This window comes from Anopheles moucheti, chromosome 2 (assembly GCF_943734755.1).
Source record: "Anopheles moucheti chromosome 2, idAnoMoucSN_F20_07, whole genome shotgun sequence".
NCBI lineage: Eukaryota > Metazoa > Arthropoda > Insecta > Diptera > Culicidae > Anopheles > Anopheles moucheti.
In genome coordinates, this window is record NC_069140.1 from 56,102,253 (window position 1) to 56,129,754 (window position 27,502).

Below are 27,502 nucleotides of genomic sequence, written 5' to 3' on the forward strand. Positions count from 1 at the left end.
TCAGTCCAAGGAACAAAATGAATAGTTTAGAACACATGATTGGTGGGTTGAATATGCTCTATTGCTAGGAATAAAACAGAAGGATGAATAGAAAGAACAGAGTTTGTGCATCATTTCAACGTAAATTTAAATTTAAAGTTTAAACTATAAATGTTCAAACGGTTTCGTTGCTTATTTCCTTAAAAAGTTCTTAAATAATAGCGAATGTAATGATTGTGATTTGGTATTTTGCATCAGAATTTAGAAAAACAAATGTTACTCCGAACAATTACTGAATTGTGTATGTGACACGAGAATATATGACAATGCAAAGATGTTCGTGTTTTAGTTTTAATTGCTGCTAATATACCCGCATAAATGGATTTCCACTTTATTTCCATGTGGTGACATTTGGTATTTTGTAACTTGGGTATTAATTTTGGGTTTTGCATTTGTCATGTCAAAAATTTGAAACGTGCGAACAGCGTTCGCGCGCTTTTGAGTTATGTTTTCGTTTCGTATCGGCATGTAGACGAGATTCTGTTAGTAAAGTGAAACCGTGAATATCGATGTAAAATGGTGTCAATTGAAACAATTCGTGAACAGTTTGATGAACTGGGTATAGAACCATCGGATGAAGTTATAAATAAATGTGAGTCAAATAAAAAGAAGGTGTACATCACAAGAAAACAATGAGCGCGTCCAACATGCATATCGATGTTTAACTCATTTGGGTACTAACACTTCTCACTCGGCTTTGTTCCTTGTAGGTATTGAAATATGTAACAACAACGATATTACCGATCCGATCGAGTTTGTAGAACAATGGATGGCGTACAGCGTGTCGAAATTAAGTGGTGCCGAACCAACGGTTGCCTATCTGAGCGAAATGGAAGCCCGCGAGTACACAAGCAAGCTGCGAAAGGCAACGAAGTTATCAACCGCCGGGAACGTTGGCGCATCTCCGCGAATGGACACCAAAGTGTCTAAGATAACGACTTACCGCAACGTTGATTCTGCTGAACAAGATGTGCTAGAAATGTATGGCTGCATTACACCAAAGGTAAGTTACAATTGTGCAGTGATTTCCATTACAGTATTCATGTATAATATTGTAAAAAACATTCACGTCACAGCTCAATTAAGTTAAGGCACTGAAGTACATTTAAATTAGAATTACTTGGAATGTTTGGGAACTACTATTATGTTTTTCCGTGCCCTCTTACGCAGGTTTAGATCCAGAAACGCGTGATTAGTTAGTAAAGACAAAGATACCTGTTAGAAAAAACAGGCCAAGATTTCTTAAGAATGTAGAAGATTGCTTTTGCTGCATGAAGAACAGCTAGGCTAGGTTGTTCAAAGAAGATTTTTTACTGCATTTCCATCTGCCCGATTGTTTTGCTGCATCCCAATGTTGCAAACTTCTTTGACCACTGGAACATTTCCTTTTACGTGCAAATCATGAAAGCGTTACAGCTTTAATGAGGTCATCGAACTCAGTTTTTAAATCACCATCCTACGTAGCTTTAAAACATAGCCGCTGCTGTGCGGTGCATGGAACCGCCACAGTACGAAAGCGTTAGTGTGCATCGATGGAAGTTGGAACGTAAATAGTAAACGTAACGAAGAAAGATCATTAAGATGGAAGAACCAAAACAAAGAACTACCTCTTCCATCTTCCTTCCATTGGTATCCAACATGATGGCATATCACAATTTGAGTATGAATCGCAGATGCCTTTATCCGTTCATACCATCCCCACGCCGGGAGAATAACGGGAGGTCTCGCACAAAGTGGAAACGCGCGTGAAACAAAGATGCTCGTTCGGGAGAATTGCACCCATTTCCCAGCAACTCAACACCCCAACAAGCATGACACAATACAGTAAGAGCGCCAACGCTTCCCCCATCACGAACTAAATCACGAGCCAACGGAATCAATGTGTACTATCGTAACAGCTAACCCCAAACAACATCAGTATCAGTATGTTTGTAATTCGTGAAGGAAGATGATGCAGTGGTAGCCGCGATACCTTGCAACAAACATTCTCTTCGGCACCCATACACGAAACCAACTACTGGCTCCATGTATCCAACATGCTCTGGGATCCGGTAATGGAGATGATGAGGGTTGTAGACAATTTTCTGCTAGATCCCTAGCCAACGATGTATGACGAAAAAGCAACATTGCTGAACCGGCCACATATGGATTGGACGGAAAAGTCATGCAAATTATTTGACCGGAAAGTTAGATGACCCTTGGTGAACATTGGAAAGTATATCGTTCCCTCTTTGACGCATTTGCCTGTCCCACCAAGGCACCAAGTTTAAAGCGTTCTTCTCTTTTACATTTAAATGTCTTTACTACGGTTATGATTTTTTCTTGTGTTCCATTATAACACTGCTGTTGGGGTCGGTTGTACCTTCAATGGTTGGTTGTTTTTCTTAGAAAAGATTACATTCGTAACAACGCGGTGAAATATGTTGAACTTTTTTTTTATTTTTCTTCTCCATGGACGTAGCTATCTAGCAGACAAGCCATTTAAACTGTGATACATATTTCAAATGAATGTATTTAATATAACAATAATATGCAATGCTCTTAAAGAAATGATCGATGCGATGGTCTAGGTTCTGGTTCTGAGCCCCGTTGGCAACAAATTGTTTGTGGGGTTCGTCGTTCATAGTAATATCGAACTCTTTCATTATTTGACAATTCTTGCCGAATTAAATGAATCCTTCCATTTTACAATTGTTGTGAAATTTGCTCTGAACATAATGTTTGTGTGCCAAGGCATGTAACTTCTTGAATTTCTTGGACACCAAGCGCCGCTTTGAGCGGAAAAAAGACGTTGGAGCAGCACATACTCTAATCGTAGGCCAGAAGCAGTTATTATAGGCAATTTCGTTTCCCTTTTTTCTCGCTCACTCTTTGGCATCTTAAGTTCAATCTCCTTCTCTCTGATATATTGCTACGATCGCAATTCCGCCCGAAGATTTTGGCATCATTTCTTCCGTCCGTTCTCACGCCTTGCCTGGGCTTCTCGATGGCTTGGGTATCTTTCGACTTGCGCGTATACCACTACCAGTACGCAGGGACCGCTCGGTATGCTTCTTGACTCTCGTTTCTACCTACCTAGCTTTTACCTTCCAATCCTTAACCGCCGGTTCCCTTGCGCCTTGCTTCCAGACTGCGAATATCTCAGCATAGTCAGCCCCTTTCGTTTGGTGGCGGGGACCTATGAGAAGAAGAATAACCTCTCGTTGACTATCTTACTCCATCTTTCCTCCCCACCGACCGACAGAACCTGTTGTGTACTACAGCGAGCCAACAAAAAGTGACCTCGCGCACACCATCATCGAATCCCGCATCGTAACGATCGCACAGGCCCTTAGCTTTCGAAGGGACCGCGGCGCTGTGGTGGTGTGTACTTTTTCCGCTTTCCAAAACGCGATCGCCACAAGCTCTCCAATACAAAATAAACTTTTCGGTCCGCTCCGCATCTATAGCCCTTCGCATGTTGTTTGTGTGGTGATTAAGCCGGTGAGAAAAAAAAGAACACTTGCAAACTGTTTTACACACTACCCTCCACATTGCGTTCTGTTAATCGCCGCCGGAAAGACAGTATTCCCGCTCCGGCTTTTGAGTGGCTTTGCTTTAGTGATTTTTGTTGCCGTTTCGAATCATTTACCGATGGTGCGATTCGGCCATTTATATATACACACACACACACCTACGTTTACATAAACATCATGCACACCATGGTACAGTATGATCACCGTCTCACGATCTTCCTCTGCCAGGCAAGATTTGGTGTCCAAAGTTGCACGGTATTCTGGTTGGCTTTCGATCGCTGTTTGATGTTATGCAACAAATGATAAACTAGCAATAGACCATTGGTTTTGAAGCATATCACGAGATAGTGCCAAAACAAGACAATGCACTATTGAAATTGCTTGAACACAATCTCGTTGTTATGTTCAAACAACGTGGACACAGGATCGTTATATGCAGCTTGTTATATCAAAGCACCTAAACTTTGAGTGCTTGTACAAGATAAAAACAATTTTGTAGCTAGTGTGATGATTAATTCAGTCGTTTTATTTATATTTCTCATTCCTTTCCTGTGAATTGTTTTATATAGCTCAGTCTTATGCTAATTCTTCCCTTTCCTTTCCTCCGTTATGCTGTGCTTATTTTACGCGAATTGTTTCGAAAGGTTCAACCGTAGCGCGAACAATTTCGTGGCAGGGGAATTAAAGGATCGGCCGACAGTGTTGTTGGTCATTGCGTGGTTCTTTGCGAGAGCGCATTTCTTCCTCCCAAGGGAAGCAAACAGCAGCAGCAAAGGGTCAACGTCGTCGAGGTCGTCAGCATCAGCGCGCACCCCTCATCGTGGTCTGTTTCTTTCGCTCGAGGCGGACAAACAGACTTGTTTTGGTCGTTGCTTGCCGTACATTTGTCCCAGTGGTTTGTGGTTCGTTCATTTCACTTATGTGTATGTTCGCTTTAAACCTGGCGAATGGCCGCTTGCTGTGTACATACGTGTGTACAGTGTAATTCTGCCGCTCATATCTTGTCCCATGTATCCGCGCTAAAACAGTCCGACCCGAGTTGTTACAGTTGCAAATAGAGGCAATTTCTGCCTGTATGCCTCTCGTTCTACGTTTGTAGCGTAATTATTTGTTGCAGTAATTTGCGTATACATCATGGTCGTCCCTCGTGCGTCGTGGAGTTGGCGTGTTGCGGAAAAACTGTTGAAGACGTCTTCCTACGTACACCTGCCTGCCTGACCCATCGCGCTTAGAGACGATCATCGTCGTCTGGTTGTTAGAATGAACCACGCAAACCGTCGTTTTTTTTTTTTTCAAACGCGTAAGTCTGCTACCAAAGCAGGCGGCGATTTTGCTTACTTAGTGGAAATTGACAACCTGAAAACGGCGATGCACAAACACTCGCTTGAGAATATGCTCGGATGGGAGATCAAATTTCTAGCAACAAAACAACCGTAGCAACCCTTTCCTGGGTTATGCTGGCCCGAATCAACACACAGCTGCTATGCTGCGATCACAATGCTTGTATATAAGGGTACATCGTACTCTGTTCTATTCCCTTTTTATCCGAATATCCTGTTTTCTTGCAGTGAAGCAGTGTGTAGCAGACTGGCTACATTTTTTTTTTCTTCAAATCACACACCTGAGCCCAAAAGGTGCTGAATCTCTGCAAACTGAATGTTTCCTAATCTTGTTTCGTGCACGGACCAGCAGCTTTGGGCTAGGGGTTGTTTTTTCAAAACAAACTGTATTGGTGATGCTAGAGCCCTGTACCTGTAGCAGTAGCGCGAGTGTATTGGTGATCTCCAATTATTCCGGAGGTTATTCTTTATATTCGGTCTGTGGAAGAAATGGACGCTGCGATTCATCATCCGATCGAAGGTATCCATCATCCATGCAGCAAGTTGTATAACGGACAGCGTGGACAGCGAATAAAGCTGTAGTACAGTGGACAACAAGTAAAAGTTACAGCTGCCAAAAGACGTGACGATCAGCGTAAGAAAATTGTTTGATACAAACACATGGCTGCGTAGAATTGTTATTATCTTATGAAATTAAATTCTAATCGAAATCAACTGATCTATTGCAACGTGCAGTTTTCCTTCAGTTTGCTCATTTGGACTTTGGGATTTGGGAAATAGAATAACCGGTTCCAATTTTTACGAGTCCCAAGCCTTTCCCGCAACCGATTCGCCTTTTCCGTTAAATCGCTTTTGCGCTTCTTCTCTTCTCCAGTTTTTCCTACGATCCGTATCCACTCTACCGATTCAGCAAATATCCGTCCATTCCGTCCGGCGTTTGTAGTTTTTACCCCGCGCCCTGCACCAGTTGCCAGTTGCTCGCCATGATGCCATGATGCCATGAGTAACAACAAAAAAAAACATCCGACTCTATGCTTTACTAGCACGCGAATATCCGTAGGAACGCGAGTGTGAAGCACGGCTAGACATTCGAAACCGCAGCGCAAAGGGGCAAAGAAGCTTCTTCTACAGCGGCTAGGCGTTGGGTACACCATGCGGACAACAAAGCAGCGGACGACCGTGCCTATTAAGAAACTAGAGTGCGCGTACAGAGAAGACTGGCCTGCCTCTACCCTCCGTCAAGAGTTGTTGATGTAACTTTGCTGGCTCTCAAGTGCTGCTTGGTGGTGGCTGTTCCTGCGCGAAAGGATTTATTCGCTCTCTGTTCTATGTTCATGGTCGTATTTATCGGTACGTCTTCGGTCCCCACAGACACCCATCCGATGCAAGATACCTACGAATTGGTGGAAAATCTTTTCCCTCCGCCAGGCCTGTGTCGCGGGAGGGCGGATGTTGAGTAGCAGAAACTCTCGATTTAGTTGCATGACTTGGCTGTATTTCGGAAGCTAATCAAGTCTCTTTTTTTTCTCCATTTTCCATTTGATATTCGATTCGTTCCTCGTTCCTTCGCTAGCTTGAACATTAATATCCGGAGTGGGCATAACCCTCCTTTCGAGCATTATTCTTTCGAGTGATTTCAAACGGAGGCAGCAGTGTATGCACCTAAGGTCTCTTCTCGCTATATGTGTACGGCTACAGTTACAACGTAGCCAACAGCATAACAGAAGTTTATTTTGCTGACGTCAGGTTATCGACCACCAGCGCTCCTCCAAGCTTGATCATGTAGCTATGCGCATTGTAACGATCGCTGGATTATCGGAGTGAGCCGAGTTGTAGTTAATCCATGTATCTTCACTATTTCAGAGAGGATATTCATTCCATATGACAAGTGGAAAATTTTATTGAATTTCCATATCTTGCTCCAAGGTAAATGCTCAAGCTGTGCTGATCACTGAAGATCAAGAAATATGATTAAAGCGTACAAATTTTGCCTTCATTTTTCCAAAAAATATCAAAATTCAGAAAAGGTAACAATTCGCAAGAATCTTTAGAAAATCACGAAGAATTATATCCTTTGAAACGCTGTGAGCTTACACATGTTACGGTTTAACATACGAATCCATTTTAGCATGTGTTACGTCAAGAGAAAGTCTCATTGCTACCTTGGTCTGGCATAATGTCCTTCCATCCGTTCCCTTACTTTTATCCTTGGTTTTTGCAGTCAGAACCCGAGCGTTGTTGCCTTCAGGTCAGGATTAGTTGATCAACGCGCCGGAATGGATAATTATTTCCTTCCTCAGACACGTATGTGTAGGCAGGACGAATTCGTTGTGCTATGATCTGTACAGATCTGGCTGCTCTCTTTCCTTCACATGTCAGTGACCAAACAGTGAGTTTCATATTCAACAACTATTCCAGGGTTATCGTTTACATTGAAAATGACTCTTGATATATTTATACGCTAATGTAATATTGTAGATAAAAATTAACATTTAGTAACAATATCTTGACAGTTTAAACGTAGTTTTGAATATGCTTTCCGAATGATTCAAACTTTTCATGGTTGTCATTTTGTGACGAAGACATCCATGAAACCGTAATTACTTTGGCTAGTAATTTATGTGATGTTTCGCAATATTCGTGAAATACTGTACATCTTTTTTTAACGCTGTACACGTACATTTTCTGCTTATGTTGCCGTTACTCGCACGAGAAGATTACCTTTAAAAGAAATACTTCGAGCATTGATGGCGAAGCTATAGTGGTTCTCTTCGTTCTATCTTACTTTGGTTAATATGGGAAGCCTCAACCAGACTGACCTGCATTGCTTCATGCCCAGTTTCACCTTTGAACTTTGATTTTAACGTTCTATTTTGCAAAGAAACAAAACAGTCTCACATTATGCTGTCACATTTTAATGCTCTTGTTATTTATCCTGCAACATAACTTTAACAGTGTTACGGCATTGGATTAAAAGTTTTACTAGTCAGGCGATTGAACCTGGCTTTAAAAGACTTGTGGGCAATAATAAATAATAGAAAATCTATCGAGGCTGACAAAACAATATAGAATTACTAAAAATATTGGTTACTGTAGTTTACTGAACAATATTACCTAAATAATCTAAAACCCCGGATAATACGTATAAACTACCAGTTGAGATTATCTTTTTTTTTCATTTTAATAGTTTAATATTTTTTCTTCCTTGCAATCGATTGTTATATAGTTTTTTTTTACATTATTATTCTTTGTTTCCATGCAATGAACACATTTGTCCTTTGGCTATTTCGATTATCGTGAAATTATGTAAAGTAAGCTAGAAATTTCTGGGAAAAAGAGTAAAATGTTTCCACACGTGCAAAGTGCTTCCTTTGGTAGTCGAGTGGAAAGTACACAAAGCGAAAGGGAAGGGTGTATGTGACGGTATTCCGAGTACTCCTTTTGTTCACAGAACGTTTGGAAGCACCCTGTAACCTGCGCAAGTTAACTTACCGCCACAAAACCGCTTACGCTTACGTTTTTCAAATTTGTTCACGCACACAGGCAGCCACTCGAAGCGGTTCTACGCTGGAACCACTCACACATCTGACATGTGTAACACGAATGGAGTAAGAGCGAGACGAATGATCGATTATACCGCTCTGCGCACAATGTGTGTGAAGAAAACGAATGGAGGATCTTTTTGCAAATTCGTACTCTCCTGTGTGTGCACGAAAGAGACGTTCTCGAATTGGTGCGAGAGTGTGTTAGTGAAAGTGTGTTCGGTGTTCGGCTGGAGTGTGAAACCGTTGGCTTTGCGGGTAGCGTCGTCTGTATTTGGATAGAGGCTCATTCTCGCTCGGAAGCGTCGGTCGTGTCGAGGCTGCGTTGCGCTATGGCTGTGATGTTCCTGTACGGCGGTGAAAACCCGATGGACCAGTTTTGGCGCTCGAATAGTGATACCATAGTTCGCTTCAAAACGTTTACCGAAAAGTATTTTCCGGTTCACACCGAATTGTTACCGGAAAGAGTTCGTACTAGTTTCAAGTTCGGATCGCGTTGCCCCAGTGTGCAAGTGAAGATGTAGAAAAAATCCACGATGGTGACGTTACTTCAAGCAGCAATCGCAGCGTTTTTTTCGTAACGGTTAGTTTCTAACGCGTCGTGATTGCGTCGATAATGCAATAAGCAACGCAATGTCGTATTTAAGTGAACATAGCAATCAAAGGTGCGCGCAGGGTGGTTCAGCTTGAAGCAGCGCACGAAAAACGCAAGCCAATTTTCTGTCGCTAAGGTTTTCGGTTGGGAAAAGTACGGCTCAAAAATGGCGGCCGCGCCTGATAGTTGGTTCGTTGTGCTGCGCGCGCGGTGTGTACGGGTGGCAGAGCTGGAAGAAGAAGGGATCGAGTCGTTCGTGGAAGAGATAGGCGAGTGTGTGAAGGCAGCAAATTGGCGGTAGTGAGCGTCGGCATTCTCTTCGTACGTCACCACATCCTCCTTCTCCTCTCCGTGGTTTCACCGTTGCCTTGCTAAACCAGAGTGAACGCGCTCGCTGAGATTGGTCCCCACAAACACAGGCACACCATTTCCGAGATACGAAATATACACAATTAACGTCGTTTGCTTGGGCACACGACCGTGTTTCTGATGAAAGCAGCAACCAAGAACAGAGCGCAGCAACACAAATCATGGTGTTCACCACGCAATGCCTCATTCTCGATAATATTCAGACTGAAGAAAACACGCTTTTATGTGAGATTTTTAATTGCTGGAATACTCGGTATTCGACTAGCTCGTTTGGGACGACTACCGGCTTGTTGCAATACTATCGAGTATTGAGACTTTTGTTCCCAAAGATAGTTTTTGGAAAAATACTTTGCACATGTAGCACCTACAAGAAACAACTTTTGGACAATTTCCTAACATTGCGCGCGAATTGTATGATGATCCTTTATTAGCCAAGACGAGCCCGAAAGAAGAAGTCATCAGTGGTGCTAGCTGGCGGCTTATGCCCTCCGGTAGTGAGAAAACTGAAAAGAAGTTGTGTAGTGTTGCTGTGTGTGTAATGTGTGTGTGCGATATATAGCATGTAAAGACTGCATTGCGCGTAGCGCGTGGTATGTGATTATTCCTGACCACGGTCCAACAGCTCAGCGCCGCAACAAGAGAACTTTTTCGCCCAATTAATGTACTCCAAGACGATCTAGAGATAACAGCGATGGTTGCTTTTTTCGAAGAAGGCGGTGTTGTTCATAGTCTGTGGAGTGCGTTGGAATATAGTTGCCTTGAACCAAAGGAGCGCTGTTGAAGATGAATGTGCCTGCTTAGATCGGTTGGAGGTACCGTGAACCATTTTTGCCATTGGTGATAGGATATTGTGGAATAGACGCTATTTTGCCACTAAGTTGTCCTGTTCTGTTTTCTTTAAAATACAAATGGTTATGATGTGCCTGTGTGTACGACAGTGTATGCAACCGTTTGTCTAAATGTGTGGTACAAAAAAAAGCAGATTCTTTGCGTATGCTCTCTGAAAGTTTGCATCGTCACAATCGTTTGACTGTCGTCCCCCAGAAATAACGACATATATCTACGGACAAAGAGCTGGAAAGACGGATTTTTTTTCAAGTATGTGCATGCCGGTAGATGACCCCGCGCTGGTGCGATCGTTCGTACTCACACATTCGCACATGTGCGACACGCGCGTGTTCGTCTCGCTCTACTTCCAGCTTCTTCTTCTCCCACCAATGCATGCGCACAGCCTTTGCGCCATATCATTTTGACCGAGGGGATGAGCTGAACGTCACGCGAATGATCATGATGAGGGGCGAGAGAGATTGTTGCCCTTGATAACGCCACTCTTCTCATCACTTTTCGGTCAAATCTTTCCTCGAACGTGTGTGTGTGTGTGTGTGTGTGTACGTGCCTGATGTTGTTGCATGTGGTGGCCAATAGAAACAACGTTCCGGAGAAGGCGCGCGCAGAACACAACGCTCGGTTGTGTGTTTTATTCTTACGCGAGCATTTGGAGCAATGGGAAATGTCCAGATTATTGAGGGGGACGACGAACATCATCATTCTCTCATTTAATAGAGCTGCTATGCGATCAATGCAAGACAAACTTGTATTACCTTAAATACATGATGTTGTTCGCACAGCTGCTTCAGTTGATATAGGCAAGTTGTAATACTGCACATCAGTTAAAGAAGACCAAGAACTCACTATTTCAAATATCCGGCATTCGACAAGATTTGATAGACGGAGGGGAAACAAATCGCTTTTATTGCTAATAGTACACATTCCAATTGCACTATAAGTGCATAGTAGAACAAGTTTCAGTACACCACCACAATTCCACGGGGTGTGCGATGAGGAAAAGATTTGTGATGAGATGTGCCACAGCGTGCGTGCCAATGATGGATTCAACCATGATGTGATGATGGCAGTGAAGCGATAACGGAGCGTGTGCTGTGTTGAGGAAACAGCCCCAAGAGTGTGTTTAATAGTAATCGTTTTGAATAGTGCGCTGATAAATCCATGAAAAAAAAACTTCACAGAACAACCTTCAGTTGGCGTTTACTTATTGTAACTGCATTTCGGACGGCTGTCCGCTGTGCAATGAATTTGAGAGTTAACGTGTTATTAAAAGATACAGAACGAACGATCGTTTCGAATAGTGTGCTTAAATATTTAGTCAGATTATTGGTTAAATGTAGAAAAATTCAGAAGATTCTTCCAGCCATGTCGGCTCTTATCACAACTCGGAATAAACGTGAACTTCAAGATACAAGCGTTCGAAGAAACGCGGAAAAAGGGCAGTAAAAAGATCAGGTCCAGGAAGTAGCGAATCGATTCGCTGCACACTGAGGCTGTTCAATAGCATCCAGGGAGGAGAGGACCATACACACTATATACCATGCAAGGGGCAACAAATCTGTAATAATAGGGTTGATGGCAAAAACGCACAACTATCATCATCATCATCATCATCGTAGTATCTTTCCGAGAACGAATGTTGGCCTGTGCCGCTATGGTAGAGTCAACAGGTTTTGTTGAGAATGGGACTGACAGGGGGAAAAGAGAGATTTTTTTAAATTCTTTTTCTTATGCATCATTGTGGCGGCCATCTTAGTCTTCGATGATCGGATTCGCCGCCATTTTTACTCCCCCCCCCCCAACCCCTCCTCTTTTCCCTTCCTTCCATGTATCTTTTTGGCTCATTGTTGTGCTTTTCTTCGGTTATAGAGGGTTGTTAAAGTCCGGGGGAAGTGAGATCTCTCCCGGTTGTTATTGTGTGCGTAAGAAAATTCGGAGCAATGTGCTTTTTTTTAATTATACGCACTTTTCTCACACTACTATCCAACTTCACCCCTCCAACCATCATCTCTTCCGATCTATCTTTTATCGTTTGGATTGCTCTGGCATTGTGATCGAACCATCCTATTGGCGTCTACATACGCGAAGAGAACTATTCTATTCAAGATGTAAGCGAAGCGAATAAGTCCATAACGAAAACTAGAGAGACCGATCAGATCCTGAAGTTTTGTAGGTTGTTAATTTCATTAAGTAACCATGATTATAGTCATGTCACTACTACAGAAAATTCTTTTAGCTTGCAGGGTATAGAAAAAGCTCCAGAATAACAGCAGAGAGTTCTTCCGCTGCATGTCCTCACGAGCACAAAGGCAGGATATTGGGGGAATATTTACCTGAATCGGTAGAAAAGTAGAACGAGAAATAATTTGAAAATCTACCATGCCATGAAGCAATACGAAAACGAATCCTCAGCACACACCGCAAACGTGCGCGCGCGTCTTGAAGTGAGAAGAAGCCGGACGAAACCACCAAAGAAAGACGAGAAGAAAAGGAGAATCGAACAAAAAGGAGCAACGGGTACCTAAGGGAAAAGTAATAATACATAGAGGAGGAGCTCGCTTGTAAAAAGGAATGGGAAGAGAATTAAAACCTGTGGTCGGTAAAAAGTGGTCATCATGATGATGTTGTGTGCTGTTGTAAGAGCTTCCCGAAGGGATGAAAAAGCACGCAGATCGCGTGGTGTTATTGTGGAAAGATGATGAAAGAAGACAAAGAAGAAGAAGGGAAGCGGAAAAGAGGTGGATGAGGGTGATCAAAACGTCGCTGACGACGTACCAAAGGAGTTTTGGTCGAAGAGGAGAATGATGGACGAAGGGAATGATTCCGAAAGGAGGTGGCGGAAAGGAAAAAGGTACACTCAAGACAAAAGGAGACAACATTTGATGTTGAGTGCGATAGATAGCAAGCGCAAAAACAGTTCATTCTTCTCGATACAGAGAATTGTAAAGTGTGTCCAGTAGTGTGCGTGTGTGTGTATATGCGTGACTCGGTGGATTGAGGATGGTTGATCAGCACTTTTTTTTGTAGACGGTGATGGAGAATGTGTGTCCGCTGGAATCCGTAAAGGGAGCTCTTTTTGTTGTATGCTCAATTTTTACACTACTTTATTGCAATCGGGAAAGGTTAGCAAAGCCAGCAACCCTCCCAAGCATTACGATGAGGGATATTCAATTTCTACGCTTCGGTGGAGTGAAGTAGGCCGCGTCACACGTTGTAGCGCATGCTTCCTCGCGCACCTAGCATACGATCCAAGTAAGCACAGAAGCTTTTACAATAACGATGGAACATAACTACTGTAGAAGATCATTAGTTGTTCGTTTCTTGTTTTACAAAATTCAACATTACGTTGTCAGTTGTGTACTATCTTACTTGCCTTTATCTTAAACTTATCACTTTGCAAACCATTTGTTCTGTAGTGAGCGATTTAATTTTAGATCTGCGTTGCAACATACGCTGTGAAGCTATCTCGCACAGCAATGTTTGCAGATGATCGCGCCTAAAATTGTATTTATGTAATCCATGTGCAGAGTCAGTCAAGGAAAGTCATCTTAATGCTTCCAGCTTCTCGATCGTCATTCACTTATGTTTTCCGGTGACGGGATTGGGAGCAACGAAAGATTCTCGTCTTAAATCCAGTGGTGATTGTTTTTCTCTTACTGCGTTTGCTTTATGTTCGGTAAGAAAGATCGATGCGAATACTCTGTATTTATTTACTCATTCTTTCCGCTGCTTCCGTCGTTGTTCTGCGCTCCTCCATCACCCATAATAATGATGAAGGTCGTCAACCTTATTTCGCGCGCGTTTTAGAGGGGAAAGAAATCAGAAATCAGATTTCCGATGGTGTACAGCTGTGTGTTAAACTATCGTAATTTACTTTTGAAAAAATATGTTTTATAAAGTACAACTACTTTCTAACAATGACAAACGCTGAGTGAGCATCTAGTTTGTGATAATGGTGCCATAGATATAGATTGATAACTAGTTGAAAACCTCCTACCAGCATGAAAACCAGCGAACCTTTTTTTTTTATAAATCGTTTTCCCACGCTATAATACGGTTAATGCGGGAGGAATTTCAATCCGTGGGGAATATGAGAGTAGAACAGGGAGAGAGCGGAGTACGCAGAATTCAGCGTCTGTTTTTTTATTAAAGTATCCATAATTTACACTCCATCGACACGTGTCCAGCATTTAACACTATGTTAAAGAGACGATGCGAGTTACAGTGATGTTAGATCTTCTTGTCAAAATAGCAGCTAAAAGTTTAAACCGATGATTTAAATAGAGAATTGTTTTCGGTAATACTCAAATGTAGAATAACACTTCCTGCCGGCATCAATGAGTGTGATTCTAGTTCTTTCACATTATTTTCATATTGTGACTAGATCCACACTCATTAATGTAGGTTTGGAGCAGTTCAACGATTTTGCGATGGTGAGGTGTATTGATTGTGTAACACTAACTAGAAAAACTCGAAGGACTTCGAATGGCGCAGGATCATCGTAACGCGACCCGTTTCGTTCAATAAGTGGGAATAAGGGGGAGTAAGGAGGCAATATTTACTCTACTAACAGTAACGCGGTTTTGTTTCATCCTGTAAAAGTCGTGATCACGTTCGTGTAACGCTGGTTCATTTATTTAATCCCCGCAAAAATTCTGAATTCCTTGCTAAACGGCACTGAACAAAAATTAATCGTGATCGAACCACAAGGCATAGAGAAGCGAATGGAGATGCAGAGCAAATCTGTACAATGGGCCTTGGATATGCATGTTGCTCCATCTTTGTGGACGGGTATGTTTTCTAGTGTCACGGTTTTATGAATTTCGTGACTAGATTACATGCTCGTCTATGAGGCGGAGATAGAACGTCAACGTATGAAAAATTCCCTATAAAGTGAGGAAGAGCGAAAAAAGCATCTCATTTATCTTGAATAAGATTTTCGAATTATGTTTCTCTTGAGAATATACTTTATACTATATATAATAGTCTTTTGAATTTCAAATTATGTGTTTAATAATAATTAGTGGCATTATTTCTTTATATAAATGCGTAATTGCTCCAATAGCCAATGTTAGACATGATATTACAACTGTTTTCGCTTTCTTTATTTCAGACTAAAAAATCAACGTCACGCTTGCAGCAACATAATGTGAACACGCCGGACGGTGTTAGAGGCGGTGGAAGTCCTTTCACAACCGTCACATATTCTCCAATGTAAGTGTGTGTAAAGGAGTTTTTACTCTCTACTCGACCGATCGTCATGATACACATTCCGCATTTTGTTCCATTTTCTTTGTAGATCTGCTTCGTCCAAGAAAAACGATCCAAATGCACCAAGCAAAGCTGGACAGGTCGTGTACACTTACGGCAGTGCAAAGTTGCTGAAACAATTCCACTGGCTACCAGCAGTAGCAACGACCGACGAAGGCAACGATTCCACCTCGACTGCCGATCAAGATGATGTATCGCTGGGCGATCAAAAAAAGCGTAATGTCGCCGGCGGTGGTAGCCGTGGGAAAGGTATAAGCTTCGCAATGAATGCGTCGAAGTTTGCTAACGAAGGCTGCAAATACATGTTTGACACGAGTTACGATCGTGTGATGATCCTCGGCGATCGCATCTACGAGTGTGGCAATGCCATCTGTAAACGGTTGACGGTAGAAACAAGAAGGCAATCAAAGAAGCAACAACAGGAACAGATCGAGGCCACCGACAATCAGACCGATTCCACATCTTTGGAAGCGTCTAATATTGTGAAACAGGAACCCATGGAGGACGATGAAGCAGGAAATGGGATGGAAGAGGAGAAATTCTGCAACTGGTTCGATGGGGTTAAGGTACACCATGTGGACTATCCTAGTTCGGAACCCATCCGTGTGCTGGGAAGAATCGTTGCCGAATCGTCCCTTAGTACCAACATCGCCACCGGGGTGAGTGGCCGGAATCAGGCCAGCAAGCTAGCAATCGTAGATTTCGATGAGCATACGCTGCGGTACACCAGACTCGATTTGAGTAAGGTGCAGGTCCCTTTGTGGTGGTCACTCTTTCCCGGACAAACCGTGCTGCTAGAGGGCATTAATCCGCGTGGATTAATGTTTTCCGTTAGCCAAATACATTGTGAGCGAACGTTGATGCTTCCACGCACACCAACAAGCCTTGACAAAACACTAACAATGGTGATTGCGAGCGGTCCGTTTACGGATAGAGACGATTTGCTGTACGAAAAGCTCTCCAACCTGTTGGTCTACTGCTGTAACAATCCGCCAGATGTGCTGATCCTTACCGGACCTTTTGCCGATGCCAACTGCAAGCTGTACGCGGAAGTTGCCGAAACGTTCGACGAATATTTCGAGAAAATCATCGGCACGATCATGAACACGATCGGTGGACAGACGGAGGTGTTTGTGGTCGCCAATCATGACGATTTGGTGAGCTCCTTTGTGTATCCCACCCCACCGTACAAGGTGGCAAGCTTCTACAAGAATTTACACTTCCTGCCCGATCCGTGCCTGTTCAGTATCGAGGGTTTGGAAATTGGAGTTACAACGGTGGACGTAATTAAGCAGCTGATCGAAAGTGAATGCACGGCTGCGCATGTAACGATGGGTTCGGCTGCACCTATGGGAGGCGATAAAATCAAGCGGGCGTACAGTCATCTTTTCAATCAGGCATCGTTCTACCCGTTGAATCCACCCCCGGAGGATGTGCCGTTGGATGTGGATATGCTGAATGAGTTTGGCCGGTTAACCCGGGTACCAAATGTAATGATTTGCCCAAGCGCCCTTAACCGATACGTGCGAGTAAGTGTCCACATCTAATTTAAATGTACTATTTAGTGTCGGCATTGGGAAGAAATGTTAATCATTTGTGGTTTTCGATTCGCAGGAAATTAATGGTTGTGTTTGCATAAATCCCGGCTTCGTCGATGGCGGTCTCTCTGCAGATGGGTCGTACGCAAGATTGGTCCTGCAACCGCCAGAGATCGACAATTCAACCGCTATACAGCAGAAAGATAATCCAGCCCCGGGAACTTATATTGCTTGTCAAATAGTGAAAACTTGATATGCCACGGATGATTAATAAAAAGCGGCTGCAAACCATTCCCGCGCGGTACAATTACAACAGGAGTCTTCCCATTAGCTACCTTTTGAAATATGAAGGAAAGAAAATAAGATGAATGATGTACAAACTCTTCAAAATTTCAAACTTACTTCGAAATAGGCGATACACACAGTGCATCTTTCGTAAGAAGGCGGTGGGCCCTGGTGCTGCAATTAGCATTTCTTTCCAAGTCAACATTAAAAACAATTGTGTGTAGACCACGCTCTATATGTAAAATCCCGTTTATTTGCATAGAAATTGTTTTCCTTTACTCGGAAATCGTTCTTTATAATGCTCTCTTGGTGTGTGTGCCCTGTTCTTTTTTGTTTTTAAATTCCGGAATTCTCTTGGTTAGCTTCGTGGAAGAAAAGTTAGCAATAGAGAAAAATTATATCTTGTTTCGATTTCGTTCTTTATTTGCTCTGCCCAGCAGATTACATGGCAAAAATGTATTGAAAAATATTTATTAGCTCTCTGTATGTGACTCTTCTCCCTGTCCCCGTGCCCTTTTTCGCAGCGGGTGTGTATTGTGCAGGAAAGGGAATAGATCTAATTTGTTCTTTGTGTGTTCTCTTGTATGCCGACTATCATCGCTAGAGAGAGGATGCGTTTTTACATCTACTGTTCGAAATCAGATCAGGTACTTCCCTATGGTAATCTACAGAATTCTATACGATAGCGAGAAAAATGGTGAAAATATTCGAAATACATTGTATTGATCTCCATGCAGGGCGCAAGTATGTGGAAGCGCAACAGCCACATTGACCAGCGAACAGACTAGGAACACAAGGACCAATAAATGGGCCTTCCGTGCGCCTGTATGTCTCTCGGCATTCGTGTGAAATTAAAATTCGTTCGCGCGCGCACTTTTCAGTATTCTACAATGTGTGTTTAATGTGTTTTGCGATATAGTGATAGGATAGTGAGTGTATGGAGATCATCATCAAACCTTTCTTTTTAAGATCGACCAGATTTGTCGGAACGAAACAACTAAAGCGCATTAGTAGGGATAAAGGGTGTGAAACCATCGTGAAGAAATATTCGATAGTGAATCAAGAAAAGCGATAATTTAAGTAATGAATAGATGTGCGGGAGACATCACCGTCAGGAAAAACGGCCACAAGATTATAGTAACGGCGTCGATCAATCGGGGCTGTGTTCCGTGCGTCAACTCGGCTGCCACAAGAGGACGAGAGTTGCGTCTAGGAACTACCTCTTACGGAAGGATATGCAAACACCCGCTTATAAGACGCTTCTGTCTAGTACTCGCCCCGTTGATCGACAGTTTACCCTTTGGCTACCGTTGGATCATCGCCAAATTCAGCTGCTACTGCTGCTGCTGCTGTTGCTGCCATTACTGTGCTGACTGCAATCATTGCTGGAGCTGCTGTACGTGCTGTAAAGATCCGGAATCTCCGGTATAATACGATTGTACTGTGCCGCGCGGTTGCGCGTCGTCTTCTGCTCGCCAGCGCCCATTTGTGCCGGTGTTCGTCCGCGGAACGACGTCGACGGCGGTAGCAGGGCCGGTAGCTTCAGCACACTGTCCACGATCGCGTCCGGCCGCACATGGTCCGGCACATCCTGCATCGTTCTGTCCCCGACGATGCGCTGCTCCGTAGGAAGCGGAAGCCAAACCGTCGCACCTAGATTTGCCTCGATGCCACCCTGTGAGAGTGTGACCAGCCCAGCCGCAGCAAGCACCAACCATAACACAAGCGATCATCATCATCATCATCATCATTATCGTTCGTCCCCATACACACAATTTCATACACGCGCGCAACCCGTGCGAACATACACGACCACACACGTCCCCGTGTCACGCGGTTCGTTTCGTAAGGGGGCCGGCCAGCGCGGGATTTTGTGGTTTTATAACACCCGATTGGAGCCGGCGGTTTTGTTTTTTAAATATCATATGTGTTTATCGAAACAAAATAGATATTTACCAATCAATAGAGAGCAAGCCAATGTTTGGTGTAGTGTACAGAGGCCACATGTCGTCCATCCAGCCAGTGTAGGCAAGTCCACAAGATGTCGGCCGGATTTTTTGAAGGGCCCAAGCGCAAGCGTTGTGTTGTAGAGATCGTTCGGTCGCGGAGCACCATCATCATCATCATCATCATCAGCAGCAGCAATTGGCCGTTCGTAAGTTTTTGAAGCAATGTTTTCATGTTTTTCAGTGTGTGCAGAAAAATCGGAATTCAGACATATTGTTGGTCGTTTCGTGCGCGCACCATGTGGAGGTAGTCATTTCGGGAACGGGAATGGGAAGGAAAGTAATGCTTCAATCAAATGAAATTAAACTGGTAAATGTGTGTAGTGTGTATCAGGTTTTTGGCATTAATGGCATTATTATATAGAAGAAATACGGCTTAGACATATGCATGGATTTATATGATCTGGAAGGATATTCTTTTCTCTGATAATATGTATTCTCTTGACCATGATCGCGAATTGTTTATACGTAAAACAGGAATGCCGCGACACTCCTGCTCTCTAGTCACCACGATGTTGCTTCACCATATATTAAGGGGAAACAATAGTGAATTAGTAGTGGATGATCGTCGTCACATTCATGCTTAAGTAGAACTTTGGTTTCGTTACGAATAATACTTGTTTGCCTGAAAATGATGATGCAGTAGTACAGTTTTGTAAGCGGTTCGAGAAAGAGGATCAACATTAAACTAGGAAATGATAAGATATTTTAAGTGAAATTAAGCTTGTTTTTCGCTACTTCACTCGCATCACACAATTAAAAACCGGACCGTAATGTGATGCACTTTTTGACGCAGCATTCGAACCAAACAGAGCCCTCACAGTATGGTACTATATAGTTCCAATAGAAGAAAAACAGTATGAGAAGGAATTATGTGTGTTGTTGGAACAAGGGGACAACTTACCGTTAGCGCTCTCTCTTGTTAAGCGGTTCGCGCAATAGGGCAACCCATTTAGTATTACCATATCTGTGTGAGAATGTGTTTCTTAACTACAAAAAGAAAGTTTCGTTTTGGCTTTTCATCTGTTTTTTTTTGTCTTCGTTTGTGCGGCACGATTAACTACGAGACGACAACCGCGGCGGGCTACCGACTCGCTGCCCGTTCCGTTCTTCCCGCGTGATACACTTGGCACTTACGTCGAAAAGCCGATCGGTTGGTAGTGGCACAACAAAACGGAGTGGCATGTCAACACCGGAATACGACTCAATTACGACGTTTGGTTATTGATTTTAATTCGATATTTTTCGCTTCATGCTTTTCTTTTCTTCGAAGAATCATTAAACCCGAAAGCGCGCGCGGTCCCGTCGATGAGCATGTGTGTGTGTGTATGTGTGTGTGGATGGTTTTCTTTCCTGGGTCCCGACCGACTGACGGCGAATGTTGGCGAAGCAACCTCCACACTTCTTCCCTCTGTTCGCGCAGGTATGGTATGATGGTTATGGTGGAAATGATTGTAAATGAACGAACGCGCACGTATGATGATTGTTCTTTCTTTTTAGGAGGCGAAAGGTGCGCCCCCCCACTCAAAGGATGGAGATGAAAATGGCATTGAAAATGGTGGGGTGCAATAAAATGAAGATCAAGAGAAGGATACACCTGTACATCATGTGGGCGTGCTTACAATGGTACCTTTTCTCAGTGTGTCTCGTATGGGTTTCGATCTCGCCTCCCCCAAGAAGGACGGATCGTGAGCGGTTTATAGGAGGACGCGGTACACACATCCTGGAATGTTAAGATACGGAAACAACCGCGGAAGGGTGTGTGGGGGAAGAAACACAGAGCCGTCCTTGTGCCGTGTGGCGATCGCCACCACTCACCTGAATGTCGGTCTCGAGCTTGTCACCGATCATCACGCACTGGCCGGGCGGTACACCTAGATAGTGGCAAGCTGCGTAAAAGATATTGCGATCGGGCTTGGCCCACGGTAAGTCAGAGGATACCAATATGCAATCGAAGTACTTGTTCAGCGCCAACCGGTCGATCTTTTCCCACTGTGCCGCCGTCGGACCGTTGGTGATGACGCCGAGCAGGTACTGGAGCCGCAGCGTTTGAAGCATGGTCTGCAGCTCTGCGGGCAGTGCCAGATAGCGGTAACGCCACTCCAGCCACCGTCCGTACAGTTCCGAGGCGAGATGTTTGTGTGTAACCGGCAGCACGTCCTGCCAGAGCTGGGAACGCCACTGGGCCAGCGCCATGTCCGGGTTGTCGGGGCAGCGGCGAAACGCGGTCAGATAATCGGTACTGGTTTCATTCGCTAGCTCGCGACTAAGGCCATGTTCGCGGTGTAGCAAATCGGCCACCTGGGATGGGAGAAAGAGCAAAGTTTCGTTCCAGACGGTTCATAGTAAAATTAATGACGGAATATGCAACTCGCTTCCCCTGATCTTACTGCTACATTATTTACGCTTTTGCCAAATATTTCGGCGGTACGACGTGTTTACACAAGCGGAGGAATGTTTATGAGTTCATCTAAATATGCAGCACGAGCAAAACCAAACGCATTGAATTTAAAATATTGCTTCAATCTGCTTCTTGCAACAATACGATCGTCCACTATCAATCTCGTCGATCAGAGTACATTCAATAAGCGCGATGAACATATTCCAGTGAACGACTTTCCAAAACGTCTCACAAAACACTTCAGACATCAGCATGTACAAATGCTCTGTGCTAATTTGTTAAATTTTAAATTATTACAAAAGATCATTCAAACGACGGAGATCTACCAACGATTTATTCAGAAACGGCTCACTACAATATGCCCATACATCATCTAAATGTGGGTAAGTGTGCTTACCTTCTGGGTTTACTGGGTAAACAGGGGCATGTGCAGGCGATCACCTCGCTAATGCGTCCCTTCAGTTGAGTGTTATTTTGCCTCCACGGGCCAAGGCGCAGAGCACAGAAATTGAATGCTATTTTCGGATTTGCCGCACTCCTTCCTTGCACATGGAAATACGACGATTTCTTCAGCGCTGCTCTGTGCCTTTTTGTTCATATTTTTCCGAGAAAAACGATAGATTTGTGTGGAAGGGGGGCAGTGTGATTGGAGGACAACCACAACTACCAGCATGCACTTGTCGATTGATGGAACGAGGAAAAAAAGTGCATCCCATTCTTCGTTGTTATTGCAGTACAGACAGGAAAGCATTTACTTTGCACACCGACCACAAGAGGGCGCCAGAGAGGCAATACTTAATTTCGCTGTGTTTTTACACCGCGATGTTTTATTTGCTCCCTCCAATTTTGTAGCTCGCTTCATCGATGCCAACAAAAAAGAAAATGAAAGTGTAGAATGCGAGATTCCTTGGCATGTTCCATTCGTTTCGGACATGTGTGGTGTGGGTGTTAAATGGGACATTTTGGTTTCTCCAAAATAAATATAATTTTTATATATCATGCGAGCGAAACGTTTGTCGTACGAGTTCGTTCGCCATGGGAGATTAATCGGATCATACCAACGAAGAAAGGGATTCACAAGAGGGAGAACCGAAGAAGTATTCTACTCCTACTGCAACACCGCTACTCATCGGCATTGGTGTGCCCTGACATCGCTAGAGATCGCTATGGGAGATCCAAATTTCTTTCATTCATTTTTAAATCTTCTTGTAGTCCGAGTTCCCTGCAGATGATATCCTCCAACACGCGACATGCAGAAGTATGGGTGGAGTGTGTTGTTTGCATCGCGCACCACCTCACGATACTCGCTCGCCCAGTGGGTAGGAAAGAAAGTTCTATTTTTAACGGAAACCTACACTACGGCATAGCCAGCCACCCAACAGCATGTACGCACTCCGACAACGGTGAAAGACGACAGAGAAACTGTTGCTCATCTTCTCGAGATTTTCGTTGTCCAAGATGGGCGAAATAAAAGTAGGACAACCGATAAATGTTTTTTTCAGACCCTACAAATGGAACCTGGAGTGTGATCAACCTGTTCTGCCCTCGCCTCTGATATATTGCACGATGGACAGAAAAGTTCTAGCTAAGAACCGGTACGAAACAAAGAAGGTGCTCTTTTTGTTTACACGTAGAAAACACGTTTATTTTGCACATTATAGTGTACATTCGTAATTTACTCTTTTCACACTTGACTCCTTCAGTATATCACCCATGCATCGTGCATATGGCGGCCTTTAAGCGAACGCAAAATATGCGCTAAAGTATAAGATGGACAATGAAAATGAAAATGCAGCAAATCGTATTATAGTAAATGATGATGTATCCGCTGCCGCCCTGGCAAGCGGGCGCAAAAGCGGGCAGCCGGCAAAGAAAGAGATGAATTTAGAATGTAAAAAATGAACTGCAAACTGCGCACTTGCAGGTTACGGTGGATTTTCTAGTCTCCAAACAGCTTCTTGCCCAGATCCATCATCCGATGGTTGCGACACACTTTGAGGGCGTCCGCCTTCTTGAGCACGGGCGCTACGGCCGGATTAGCGTCGACGAGCTGCGACAGGAAGTCTTCGTACGCCAGCTTCACGTTCGGCGGCAACGTGCCAATCTTCACCTTGCGCAGCGTTTCCACAATGCCCTCGGCCCAGCCACTCTCGATCGCGAACTCGGAGATCCAGGGAATCAGCTTGATGATGCCGCTCATCGTCTGCATGCCCAGGAACCACAGCTCCATGATCTCGAACCAGTGCTCCTTGTACTGCAGCGACACTACCAATGCCTGCGGATCGTTCGATTCGTCGATGTTGTACGCGTCCCACAGGAACCGGATCGTCGTTTGGATGTAGCGGCAGATGGAGAAATCATTCTTTTTGATCTTGGAAGCTTGTTGCTTCAGCAGCAACAGCCCGAGCACGGCCAGATGACCGTGCATTACAAGATTGTCCGGGATGTCCTTCAGCTCTGGTAAGTTTTCGAAGATGAACCGCAGAAGTTGGGCGAACAATGTGCTCTCTTCCACCAGCTTGGCCTCGAGCACGGTAATGTTCATCAGAATATTGCACAGGCTAACGATTGCCGTTCGCGAATCCTTCATGTCGTCCAGCTGTTGTGGTGTCAGTTCTGGGTCTGGTTCGTTCATGCGCTTGAGACGTTCGGCGCGAGGTACCGGTGGTTTTTTGTAGTGTGCAATCGACCAGTGGAACAGAAGGCAATCGTACAGAACCTGCTCTTCCTTCTCCTTCAGAAAGATCTGACGTGCTTCCTCCTCCACCACCAGGTGACAGATGGCGGGTAGCATCACGCGCAGAATGTCGGCCGGCGGTTGCTGCTCGTGATCGTCTACGTTGTCGGCCTTGTGCGCGATGCGGTAGTCGCGTGACTCGTAGAATGACTCATTGGCTAGCTTGAACAGGAACGGCAGGACCTTAGCGACGTGGTTCTTCATGGCCGTCGTTTCCTGCGCTAACCAGGCAGTCAGTACGCGCACCATTGCGTACGCAAATGCCTTCTCCGTTTTCTGCAGTCGATCTTTTTTGGTATCATTCGCTAACTTTACCAATACACCCAGCACGGCGGAGAAGGCACCCTTGAGGCCGGTATATACCTGCTGTTTGTCCTTCTGGTCAAGATCGAGCTGATCCGTGGACATATAGTTGATCGAGAGTTCGAGAATAATGAAGCAGGCAGTGATCAGATCGGCTTGCTGAACGCACTGGTTGAAGCTTTTGTTATCCATCTGCATGCGCACCTCGATCGCGGCCAGCTGCAGCAGCAGGAGGAAAAATTTCTTCGGATTTTCCACATCGTGCAATGTCCACTCGATACCGAGCACATCGACCGCGTTCGCTGCCAGCTTCAGGGCTGGATCGCGCTGTGCCTTACCGATTTTGCTTTTCAAAATATCGCTGATCCCCTTGTACAAGCATTCCGGCCAGATTTCACCCTGGACCGTGCGCGCAACCAAATCCCGACGACAGTGGAACAGCAGTGCACTAATCATCTCCGCCAGCTCGAACTTGCGCTCTGCATGGTCCGTCTCGAAGTCTAGCGACACGCGCTGCAGCAACGCATGGAACAGCTTCGGATCGCTTTCCCACGAGTTGGCCCCAAAGCGAGACACCAAAGTCACGATCAACGTCAGTGCCTCGTCGATCTGGAAGCTGCGCTGCGTGTAGATCTGCGCCATCTTTGTGATGACATCATGCTTGCGCAGAGCCAGCCGGCCACTTTCGTACAGCGAAATGCTCTGCAGACAGTGGTACGCCTCGTTGATGACGATCAGATTGTCGTCGTACTCGTCGTCATCGCACGTCGACACGATCCCCAGAAACACCGGTATACTGTCGAGCATGTCCTGGTGCGTTGCGAGCTGCTCATCTTCACAGAAGCAGGTGAGAATCGACAGCGCTACACTCTGATAGACCGAGGCGGGACAATCATCCGGCACGTCTTTGCTCGTGAGCAACTTGCGCAAAAACTCGAACCCGATCGATTCGAACAGCATGCGTTTGCCGGCCTGGTTGCAGTCCTTCCCCTTGATCAGCTTCGTCACCATGAACAGTGCGGCAAATTTTTCCGTGTCACTCTTTGCATTCTTCAGAATCAGCGAACACTTTTTAATGGGTTCACTTACTTCGGCCGACATTATTGCGACTGATTTGTTGATCACTCTACCGTTTCTAGTGTTCTTCTCACAGCGACACACAGATCTTGCTCAGGCAAACACAAACACACTCACTCGGTATTCCTGAAAGTAGACGGTTAGGGCTAGAAATGATCCTTCTTAAATGGAAACACCGCCGTGGATTGTTCGCGAACCGTTCCGTACCAGGACGTTTTCTCGACTGATTCTGGCAACGACGACGACCGGTGGAAAACTGTTCTCTACTTTCTCAGTCGTACCGGTAACCAGCAGTACATTTCCACTCACTACACGGTGTTGCCGCCGAAGGTTCTCCGCGAGAGAGTCGGGAAATCGTTAAAATAGATTCCTTTCTCACGCTCCCATAGGAAAATGACCCCGGCGTCTCATCACCTCTACTACGCCTGGCGTTTGCAAGGGTTTCCACAATGCTGTTACACCGTGCTGCGTGCTGCTTGCACGAAGGACCTTTGAAAAGTCTCGCGGAAGTAAACAATCCCACGCGTGTGCAATTCACTGCCCATTACGGGCAAGATGATGAATAATCGTTTGTTTTCGTCACATTTTCCGCACGTTGTGCGGGAATTTTAATACGATGACGACTCACTGCCACAGCCGTGAGCACCGACACCGAAATCTCCTGAGCAAAAGCACACACGTTTTCCGCGCAAATAAAAATAAAACTCGTGACAAACCAAAATAGCGCTGTCAGTGCGACAGGCCCAAATGAACAACGTTGCGTTCATTTGGCATCAGTCGTTCGATAAAAACCCTTCGGTGTCGTGTTGTGACAGAGATGAATCATTTCAATGGAATTTTAATGAAATATTTCACGTGCATTTTGGCAAGTAATTATAAAACTGCAAATTCTATTTACCCCGATTAGACTGGCGTCTATGGTGTTGATTTCGACAGTCTTTAGTGTCAATAGTATTCTATCGCCCAATCGCTACTGCTTCTACAGAGTCAGACAACCAATCGTGTGTGTAACGTATGCTGGACTGTTAAGGGTTTAAATAATGCACACAGCCTAGACACGGAAGGTGGGTTTTTTTACACGTTTTCAAGTGCACGTTTTTCACATTAAAACAACAGTTTAAGAACGACCTTTTGCATTAGATCGATTTCGGCCGCGGAGAAAAAGCGCAATACAAATGCCCTTCCATCCAGGAAGGATAATTGATATGACCTGCGAGGTCAAACAAATTGTTCTGCCACATCGTTTAACACTTTCAGAAGATCCACTGGTGCTGGATGCGAAGCACTGCATCGGGACAATCTGTTATGTTTGCGTTATATAAGTCATTTTACGCACAATATTTTAGCCAGCTCCTATTGCCAAATAGTAGACCCCACCAAACTTACCTTGCTGCATGCCTTTGCATCGGCTTTCCTGGTTGCGATCAGAGTGTTATCAAGGTCGAAGAAAATAGCAGATATCTTCGAATCACAGTTTAGTCTCTTGATGGCACCACGGAATGTACTCATGTTTGCAGATTGATTTGTTTTGGATGCTAAGCACGAGCGTATTTCTTGTTTGGTGTTCTAAATGCAAAGTGTGCCTCGTTCTGCTGGTTTGACCAAGTTGCAGGTAACAAAAAGTGTTTATGTCTGCTG

At 44.5% G+C, this 27,502-nt stretch overlaps 3 protein-coding genes across 4 annotated transcripts; 1 reads left to right on the top strand and 2 right to left on the bottom strand.

The window, feature by feature from the left end:
• Nucleotides 1-498: 498 nt before the first annotated feature.
• Nucleotides 499-17,382, top strand: LOC128309571 (DNA polymerase alpha subunit B). Its single transcript, XM_053045998.1, has 5 exons — nt 499-631; nt 750-1,042; nt 15,360-15,460; nt 15,546-17,046; nt 17,132-17,382. Exons 1-5 carry the CDS (start codon nt 556-558, stop codon nt 17,306-17,308), a joined length of 2,148 nt encoding a protein of 715 aa, XP_052901958.1. The 5' UTR covers nt 499-555; the 3' UTR covers nt 17,309-17,382.
• A 178-nt stretch (nt 17,383-17,560) lies between these two features.
• Nucleotides 17,561-27,454, bottom strand: LOC128299542 (N-acylneuraminate-9-phosphatase). The gene is made up of 3 exons (XM_053035540.1): nt 27,251-27,454; nt 21,165-21,647; nt 17,561-19,015 (listed from the first exon to the last, which is right to left on the bottom strand). The coding sequence occupies exons 1-3, from the start codon at nt 27,371-27,373 to the stop codon at nt 18,668-18,670; spliced, it is 954 nt and encodes a 317-aa protein (XP_052891500.1). The 5' UTR covers nt 27,374-27,454; the 3' UTR covers nt 17,561-18,667.
• Nucleotides 23,372-27,363, bottom strand: LOC128299540 (neurochondrin homolog). Of its 2 annotated transcripts, none has more exons than XM_053035538.1 (2): nt 27,251-27,363; nt 23,372-25,990 (listed from the first exon to the last, which is right to left on the bottom strand). In XM_053035538.1, the coding sequence occupies exon 2, from the start codon at nt 25,886-25,888 to the stop codon at nt 23,687-23,689; it is 2,202 nt and encodes a 733-aa protein (XP_052891498.1). In that variant the 5' UTR covers nt 25,889-25,990; nt 27,251-27,363; the 3' UTR covers nt 23,372-23,686. The 2 variants fall into 2 exon arrangements, with proteins under 2 accessions (XP_052891498.1, XP_052891499.1); XM_053035539.1 differs by lacking the exon at nt 27,251-27,363 and adding an exon at nt 26,072-26,536.
• Nucleotides 27,455-27,502: the final 48 nt, after the last annotated feature.